General features: G+C 67.8%; 1 protein-coding gene across 1 annotated transcript in view; it reads right to left on the bottom strand.

Moving 5' to 3' along the window:
• CTSD (cathepsin D) overlaps positions 1 to 8,757 on the bottom strand; it is a 9,950-nt gene extending 1,193 nt beyond the window's left edge. The window contains exons 1-8 of the mRNA XM_034644854.1: positions 8,584 to 8,757; positions 6,459 to 6,618; positions 4,549 to 4,672; positions 4,002 to 4,120; positions 2,454 to 2,680; positions 774 to 896; positions 231 to 375; positions 10 to 145 (exon numbers count right to left, since the gene is read on the bottom strand). Of these exons, the coding sequence (XP_034500745.1) occupies positions 10 to 145; positions 231 to 375; positions 774 to 896; positions 2,454 to 2,680; positions 4,002 to 4,120; positions 4,549 to 4,672; positions 6,459 to 6,618; positions 8,584 to 8,651 (1,102 nt within the window). The 5' untranslated portion in view covers positions 8,652 to 8,757. The remainder of the gene's footprint in view (positions 1 to 9; positions 146 to 230; positions 376 to 773; positions 897 to 2,453; positions 2,681 to 4,001; positions 4,121 to 4,548; positions 4,673 to 6,458; positions 6,619 to 8,583) is intronic.
• Positions 8,758 to 9,009: the final 252 nt, after the last annotated feature.

The following is a 9,009-nucleotide window of genomic DNA, read 5'->3' as shown; positions in this document are numbered from 1 at the left end:
CCAGCCCGCCGGCCGCCCCGCCCCGCCCCGCCCCACCCCCGCTGACCTTGAGCGTGTAGTCCTCTGAGGACAGCGTGTAAGCCCTGCCGCCCAGCTTCAGGGTGACCTCGGGCAGGGTGGACACCTTCTCGCAGGGGATCATGTACTGAGGAAGAGAAGATGCAGGCGCTGGGGTGCAGTGGGGGGGGCAGTGGCAGGGGCACCCCACCCACGCAGCCCGGCCCACTCACCTCGCCCTGGATCAGCGGCACAGCCCCGATGGCCTTCTGCAGCTCGCGCACCTCGTCCACGGGGCCCACGATGAGGGACGTGCCCGTGTCCAGGATGGCCTCGCAGCCTCCCTTGCACAGCGTCAGGCTGCTGCCCACGTCCACCCTGCGGGGGAGGGGGCGTGAACACGACGCCCTGGGCTCGGGCTCCGGGTGGGCCTTGGGGGGGGCAGTCCTACCTCCAGGGCCGCCTGGGACCCCCACCCTGCCTCGGCCACAGCCTTGCTAGGACCCTTTCTCCCCCTTTGGCTGTGAGCAGAGGCAGGCTGAGGGCTCAGGAGGCCAAGAGCAGGTTAATCCCGAGCCTCAAAGTCTCAAGCAGAAGAGGGCCAGAGCCCAGGGGCCAGGAGCTCAGCTGGGTGCCAGCAGGTGGCAACGGCCACCCAGGGCCAGCGGGCCCAAGGGCTGTAGCTACCCAGAGGCCTGCTGAGTGGGAGGCTGGGAGGGGCCCCCGCACACCACGCTCCCCACAGAACCAAGCGTGCCCCCTCGCCCAGCACTCACTGTTCCATATGGACCTGCCAGTAGGCCTTGCGGGTGACGTTGAGGTAGGACAGGGGGCCCTTGTAGTACTTGGAGTCCGTGCCGCCCAGCATCAGCTCACCCCCAGGCTGCGCACCGGGGTTCCTGGGAGAAGAGAGGGGCGGAGTCAGCCACACCTGCTCATCAAGCATGGGGGGAGGGGGAGGGGGAGGAGAGGCTGCCCACCCCCACACCGCGCATCCAGCCTGACCGCTGGCGACACAGCCACAAGCTAGGGCCAAGTCAGAAGGGGTGGGTGGAGCTGCAGAGATGGAAAGATCCAGAGGGGGCATGAGAAGGGAGAGGACTTCCTTCTCCTTGAGGGGTGGGGCTCCAATCCCACACCCGGGGTGGCCTGCAGGCCAAGCCCCCGCGCAGCCCGCAGAGGTGCCTGGTCTGCCCGCTCAAGAGGGCCAGGATCAGGCTAGCAGGCAGACGGGGAAGTGAAAGCTAGGAGCCCAAGGAAGGGGACCATGTCTCCCTGAGAAGAACCAACCAGGGAGGGCTTCTGGGAAGAGGCACTGGGCAGCACGGAGAGCTGAGCCAGCGCATTCTTGCCCCAGGGCCTCTGCACCTGCTGTTCCCCAGGATGCCCTCAGCCTCACCCAACCGCTCCCACTCCCGCTCCCCCTTCACCCCTCAGCTTTCCTGCGCTCAACCCTGCTCCTGCCTCCAGACTCTTCTCTAGACTTAGGGTTTGAGTCCACCACCTTCTTCCTGGTCGGTTCCCGCTCAGAAACACCAGGTCAAACCCTGTCCTCCCTCTACTACCGGCGGCCTCCAGGCCTCCCCCAGCCTTCACCATCCCTCACCTCTGAAATCACAGCGTGGAAACCAGATGGCTGCCCCTTGTCTGCTCCCCACCCACAGCCCTGTCCCTCCACCCCTCACCCAGGGAGCCCTGAGACAGGGCCTGGCCAGACTCCTGGGTCCTCTTTCCCCCGACTGCTCACCCCGGGCCCGAGGGCTCACCGGGAAAGATCCCACCCCGTTCACCAGCCTGGGGCCATCCAGCCTCCAGCGGGCGGCTCAGCCCCAAGCAGCTGCTGAGTAATCACCACCGAGGACAGCACGCAGGCCGGGGCCGGGCCGGGGACAGCACGCACTCCGGGGCCGGGCCGGGGACAGCATGCAGGCCGGGGCCGGGCCGGGGACAGCATGCAGGCCGGGGCCGGGCCGGGGACAGCACGCAGGCCGGGGCCGGGCCGGGGCCAGGGGCTGGGTGGGAGGGGAGGCTTCCGGGCTGGCACTCAGCCGGAGCACCTGGGGCCGGACCCTGAGGGCAAGCGGGCCTGTGGGGTGGACGGGGCATGCGGTGCAGAGACCGCCAGTGGTCGGTGGGCCGCCCACTCACATGCGGTCCACACCTCTGTCCTCCCCACACCCGCACCGGGACCTCTGACACCACCCTGAGGGGAGACCGGTGGGCCCAGGGCCTGAGCCGCTCCTGACGGGAAACCCCGGCCCCAGAGCCTGTCCAGAGAGCTCCCCGCTCCTCTGTAAAAGCGTGGCCAGTCCCCCCTCTGGTCAGACGCCGCAGCCCCGGTGCCTGGAGGATGGACGGGGAGGCGGGGAGCCCGAGCCCCCAGCGTTCAGCCACACGGAGCTGGGAGGAAGGGTGGGGCCTGGGGAAGAGATGGCGCCAGGCCCCTCCCACCCCACCTGTTCAGGTAGAAGGAGAAAATGTTCTTCTCCACGAGCTTCTGCTCCATCAGGTTATCGAAGACGGGGAGTACGTTGTTGACCGAGATGCGGGGGTACGCCATGCCCAGGATGCCGTCAAACTTGGCTGCGATGAAGGTGATGCCCGGCTGCTTGATGGCCTCCCCGAAGGTCTGCCTCTCCACCTTGACGCCAGCCAGGCTCGACAGAGCCGACTTACAGGGCACCTGGGATCCGAGGGGGGTCAATGGGCCACGGGAACCACAGGGCCCAACCGCCAGGCCCTGTGTGTGCTCGCATGGCCACAAGCCCCTCTCGGGTGTCACCCGCCACCTTGCACAGGAGCCCAGAAGGAAGGGCTGACGACGCTGGCGGGGACACAGCTGGGGACAGGGACGCGGCGGCCCGCGGTCATCAGGACACGGTTTTCATGGGAGTCAGCAGAGTGGTGGGCTCCGCACTCGGCTCTGAACTTCTGGCCCTGGACCAGCCCCACCCAGGCCTGCTACTGCGCCTGGGCTACTGGAACCCATGACCCAACCTCATGACCCAACTCAGCAGACTCAAGGCCACGCCACCCCTCCCCCACCGCGGGCCCAGCAGCGGCGGATAAATAAAGACACAGAGCAGGATGTGGGGAGAAACGGCTGTCAGGGGCTGACACCCTGACACCGGGAACAGGGGAACGTGCTAGGGCAACATCCTGTTTGGGCCGACAGAGACCAGGAGGAGCCGACCCCAACAGGCAGGTGGGCACGGGGGAGGGGCAGCGCCCCTGTAGGAAGGTCCCCCCCACCATGGCCCACCCACGGTCCAGACAAGGGACAGACAAGCGGGACGCTGGCTGGGCGCTGGCCACACCTGGCCGCCTTCTGGTCCTGCTGGGGCTGGGGGCCGGGGGCCGGGCGGGGGCTGCCTGTGTTCTGCCTTGCTCTCCGCCCCCAGGACTCCCAGTCCAGAACCTTCCAGGTAGCTGTACACCAACAGGGCACATAGAGGCGCGGGAGAACCATCCGGGGCCTGCCCACCCGCCCTACCCCAAAGATTCTCTGTGGCAGGCAGGGTGTCCGGACGGCCCTCCAGTGTCCTCTACGGGGGTTCCCGGCACATGGCTGCCCTCCCTGACCCCGAGTCCCCAGCCAGTGGCGGGGACCCCATCCACAGGGCCTAGTCCTCGTGCCCAGTGGGCACCTCGAACCCATCGGAGCAGAAGCCAGTCCCCCCAACCCGCTCCTCCACCCCTGCCGGCCGCGACCCTGGGAGCAGTCTCACCGTGACTCACTCCCCAGGTCTGGGTCCCAGACCCATGTACTGGTGGCCCCACTTTCCCCTCCAGCCCTCCTGGCCGTCCCCCGTGCGCATGTATGCGAGCGCACATGCACAAGACACACGTGCACGCGCACACACACACACACACAGAGCCGGGTCTGCCCCCCGCCCCGCCTGGCCCATGCTCTTCCTCAGCTCCCGGCTTTGGCCAGGCTCTGCCCCTGCCCAGGGGTGCGGCGGGGTCACCAGGCCGTCGGAGCGGCCTCCCCGCAGACTCACCGACACGGTGTCCTGGCTCAGGTACCCGGAGAGGCTGCCGGAGCCGTAGTGGATGTCGAAGGAGGTGCCGTTCTTCACGTACGTGCTGGACTTGTCGCTGTTGTACTTGTGATGGATCCCTGCGCCGGCCAAGGAGCCCATCAAGCCCGCCGCCCCCCGCCGCGGAGCACCCCCCCCCCAGCCATCCTCCCGGTGTCGGGGCGGGCCTGTGACCCCAGCCCCGGTCTCAGCCAGCAGCGGTCTGGCCTGGCTTGCCCCGTCCTCGGCCCCCACGGTCCCGGCCCGGACGAAGAAGCAAGGCTGGCACGAACAGGTTCACCCGGAAAGTGGGGCGCCCTGGGGCAGGGCGGAGGGGCCAGGCCCGTCCGGGGTGGCTGACAGGCAGAAGCAGTGCACTGCCCAAGAGCGCCCGAAGCCGGCCCCGCCAGCCCCACGCGGGGGCCATCCCGGCCCAGAGCCCGGGGGAGCGCGTGCAGGGCGTGAGGCGGTGGCCGGGCCGTCCTCCCCGCCTGCCCCTTGGGCGGCATGAGGCGGCGCCGTGACTCACAGCAGGCGATGTCCAGCAGCTTGCAGTGGATGGAGGGGACCCACAGGTTGGAGGAGCCGGTGTCAAAGACGACCGTGAAGCACTGCGGGGGTGTCCCGATGCCAATCTCCCCGTAGTACTGGGCCTGGGCAGGGGAGTGGCGTCTGTCAGGGTCGCGGGGGCAGGGGCCCCAGCCCTGGGTCCTCAGACCCCTGGACGCTTCAGGCTCCACCCCATTTGAAAGATGAAACCAGCGGCCCTTTTGGCTCGGTCGTCCCTGTCCTGGATGACCTGCCTGGAAGACCCCGCTTCCCCAGGTCCCCAGGACCCCGACAGGGGAGACTTCCACCCCACGATGGGGGCCACATCAGGGCTGGCCTCTGGGACCTCATTCCCACCCTGCCCCTGCCCCTGCCCCTGGGGCCAAGCCTGGAGGGCTCCCAGGTAGAGGCATGAGGGCGGCGAAGGGAGGTACACCCTGGAGGCCGTAAGTGTTGGCTCAGAGTCTCTCACTGCCTAGACCTCAGTTTCTCCATCGGTACCTGGGGGAGGAGGGCAGCCTGGAGGAAGCCCGGGGTGCTGACCCATGGCTCAGGTGAACATGAAGGGGGCACATGCCCCTCTAAGCCTCAAAGGGAAACCCTGTCTTTGGCACTCTCCCAGGTCAGGGGACATGGATACTTGGATAGGAGATGGGAGCCTGGCACCGCCTGCTCCAGGGAGGGAGCCTGGGCCCTAGGTCACCGTGGGATTCTGGCTCCAATCCCCGTGGGAGCGTCTCTGCTGCCGCTTGGCTCCAGGGAGAACCAGCAGCTGCCTCATGACCTAAGAGAAGTGTCCAGATTCGGGGGGCTGGGGGATGACTCAGCGAGTCTTGGAGCGTGTGTGTGTGTGTGTGTGTGTGTGTGTGTGTGTGTGTGCGCGCGTGCGCGCGCATACTTGCACTAGGAGATCAGGAACTGGTCGGTCAGGCCCTGGGGCAGATCCCCCCCTCCCTGGCCCAGTCACATGCCTGTGAGGCCTCAGCTTCCTGGCACGGCTGGGGCTCTGGCCAGACAGGACAGAGGGCACGGCCACCTGTCCCAACCCCAGGTGGACCAGAGGCTGGATGGCAGCACGAGTAGGTCTCCACCACTCAGGGGCAGGCCCTGAAGAACGATGCCACCCGGACAGTCCCAGAGGTGCCAGGCTGGGCCCCAGGACCCGACCCCAGGGCTGGGACCAGGCCGACCCAGCCCCAGCTCAGTATGTGACTTACAAAATGTCCCACCTCCGAGCCTGTGTGCCCTCAAGGAGCACTGGGCATGATCAGGGCTGGCTGCTGACCGAAAAGGAAGAAGGGAAGTGGGGGGCTGGGTCATGGGTGGCAGCAGACCTTCCAGCAGGACAGACAGGAACAAAAAAGGCCCAGAGCGTAAGTTACACCTGGGCAGGCAGGCCCAGATGACCCGAGCTCAAGGACCCTGCAGCCCCTTGGGGCCCGGGTCTGACTTAGGCTCCTCCACACCCAGCTGATGGCCCTGGGCCCAGCTTGCTTATCTATAGACCGTGACCCTGTCCCCCATGCCTACAGGCTGGCCTCAAGAACAAGACCGCTCCTGAGGTCAGTGACGCTCAGTGGTACGCAGGGGGAGAGATCACGGGGGAGACAACGGCACCCCCACCTGCCCTCCCCGCCCCCACAGGGCCAGGCCCCCCAGGGGGACACAGGTGGGAGTCCTTAATTGGGCAGGGGAAGTAGGAGGGCACCGAGCAGGGGAGGCCGTGGCTGAGCAGAAGCCTCTCCCCACACGGAGCAGGGGAACTCTGCAAGAACGGCGGGCCGCCGAGAGAGTGTTCCCTGCCCAGACCTGTTCGTAAGAGCCAGCTCGTCGAAATCAGTGTTTGCTGTCGGCCCAGCCCCCCCCCAAGAGGACGACCCCCATACTCACGTCCATGTAGTTCTTGAGGATCTCCGGAATGGGGCCCCCTGCCACACTGGGCACCCCCTGCGCATACTTTGAAATGGGGCCCTTGGCGATCAGATCTTCCACGGGGCCCCCCAGCTCCGACATGGTCCGGCGGATAGAGGTGAACTTGTGCAGTGGAATTCTGTCAAGAGCAGGGAGCGGGGCTCCTCAGGGCTCGCCTCCCCCTGCCCCTGGATTGCTCTGCACCCTCACCAACCCTCAGCCACCGGGGGCCCCAAAAGCACCCCCCCATCCCTTGTGCCCACTCTGTGTCTGCTCTGGTCTCTTCTGGGGCAGTGGCCCGTAGGGTCTGTTAAGGCATCGGTGTCCATCCGTCACTTCTGCCTGTTGCCCTCTGAGGGGACCCATTCACCTGATCCCCGAATCTGCTGCTCTCCGCACAGACCCCATGCAGAGATGGTCCCCATTTCCCTGTTTGGCCTCCTGGGCTGGCTATGCCTGGCCATCAGATGGGACTTCCATGCCACCACCTCTGAGAAGTCCTCCTTGGCCCTCCTTCAACATGACCCTGCATCCTCTGTCCCCACCACAGCGCACGCCCCAGGAAGGCAAGGCCTGCGCTGGGTGCTGGGGGTCTCTGCCTCCAGGTCTGCCTTCCTCTGAGATCCCCTGCGGCACCCCCATTGCTGGCCCCTGCCACCCAGCTTTGGCGGTCTGCCTGGGCAGAAAGAGCACGGGGTTGAGGTCAGGTGGCCTGGTTCTAGCATGCGTGGGGTCCCTCCCCTGGCCTGGATCCTTGGCTCCTGGGCTTCAGCTTGCTCCCAGCTCCGACGACGCAGGGGGCACAGGAACGCACCCTGAGTACACCCCAACACCTGGATGGCAGGTGTGCCCAGCCCAGGGGATTTGAGAGTTCAGGGTCACAGGAGGCCCTTCCTGGCATGCCAAGGGCGTGCTTCAGGAAGATGGGACTCTTGCCTAAGAACTGGTAGGCTGTTAGAGTCCAAGATTCCTGCCTGGAGGAAGGGGACACGCCCTCCAGCAGCCCAGGAAACAGGTGCCATCAGTCCCACAGCACCTGGAGGTGTGAGGGGTCTGGTTCGCCTGCCCGGCCCCAAGCAGCCGCATGCTCGGCTCCCCACCGTCATCCACCCCAGAGGGGGGGCCTGTGGGTGCACCAGGGTAGGCGCAGCCCTGCAGCCTTCTCCCCACAAAGACTCCATCTGGGGCTAGCACCCCCAAGCCACAGCCCGTGGGGAAGCCCATGCAGAATGGCCTTCTGGCAAGGCTGAGTCCCGTTCCGCCCCCAGCCAGCTCCCACAGCTCTGTGACCTCACCCACCTGCCCACCGGCAAAAGGCCCACAGCAGAGGTGAAAGGATGCCTTCCCAGGCCTGGCACCAAGGCCCCGGGGCCAAGGGTGGGTGCGGGAGCAGAAGGGGCTAGCCCACTGCACCCCTCCCCCATCTGGGAAAGCAGGCTGCCTGGCGAGAGTGGGAGGGTGGGGGGTGGCAGCGCCAGTCCTCAGCCTGGCTGCCACTGCATGGCGAACTCACCTAGTACAGGGGGACAGGCCCCTGGCCCTGAGGAAGGTGCGGTCCTCACTAGGACAGGTGCGCGTGGGGAAGCCCCCTGCAGCCGGGCACTAGCCGGGCCCCTCACCCAGACCCTCTCCTTATACTAACTCCCTTCTGTCTCTGAAAGACTCGGGGGCTCCTCGGGTCAGAGGGTCCCCCGCCTGGCGCTGTGATCAGAGCCCCGGGCACAGCCGAGGCCACGCCCAGTTCACAGCTGACAGGGGGCGGGGGGGCAAGCGGGAAAGCGACTCGCAGGGACTGGGGCTGTGCGGAGTGCAGCCGCTCCTCCTGCCTTCCGCACGGAGGGCCCGGAGCGAGCGCAGGTACCGCAGTCCCACCTGTCCTGGGGAGGCTCGGTCAGCCTGGGCCTCAGCCATCCTCCCCCCTGCAGCCTCCTGTGCCCCCCCAAGTCTGACTCCACGGCGGTAGAGAAGAGGGGTCTCCGGGCTGGCGGGGGCCCTGGGGGAGGCCCCGCAGGAGGCCGCGCGGGCGGTACTGCTGCATTCCTGAGCGCAGGGGGCACGGAGGGCACCGGGGGCGCGCGGGGCGCACGGGGTCGCAGGGCCTCACCTGACGAGCGCGGCGGCGGGCGCAGCCAGCAGGCCGAGGACGAGCAGCAGCAGGCTGGGGGGCTGCATGGTGGCGTCGGCCGGGTCCGAGCGGAGCGCCGCAGGTCGTGCGCTTATAGCCGGGATGACGGCGCACTTGGCCGAGTCAGCTGACCGCACTGTTTGCACCCGGGCCGGTCACGCGGGCCGCGGCCGGCGTGCGCGGGGCGGGGCCTGGGGGGCGATCAGGCCGGGCCCCCGCCGGGCCCGCGCACGGCGCTCGGGGGCGCGCACGCCGGCTCCAGCCCGGCTCCAGCCCTGCTCCAGCCCTAGGGGCGCGTGGGCGGGGCGATACAAGCCCCAGCCGGGGTACCCGGGCGTGGAACTCTGGACGCCGGCAGCCGGGCAGCCCCCGGAGCCCGAAGCTCCGTCGCCGCCCCAGACTCGC

Source organism: Ailuropoda melanoleuca, chromosome 16, assembly GCF_002007445.2.
Source record: "Ailuropoda melanoleuca isolate Jingjing chromosome 16, ASM200744v2, whole genome shotgun sequence".
NCBI lineage: Eukaryota > Metazoa > Chordata > Mammalia > Carnivora > Ursidae > Ailuropoda > Ailuropoda melanoleuca.
Note: the sequence above shows the minus strand (reverse complement) of the source record. Positions and strands in the feature narration are given on the sequence as shown.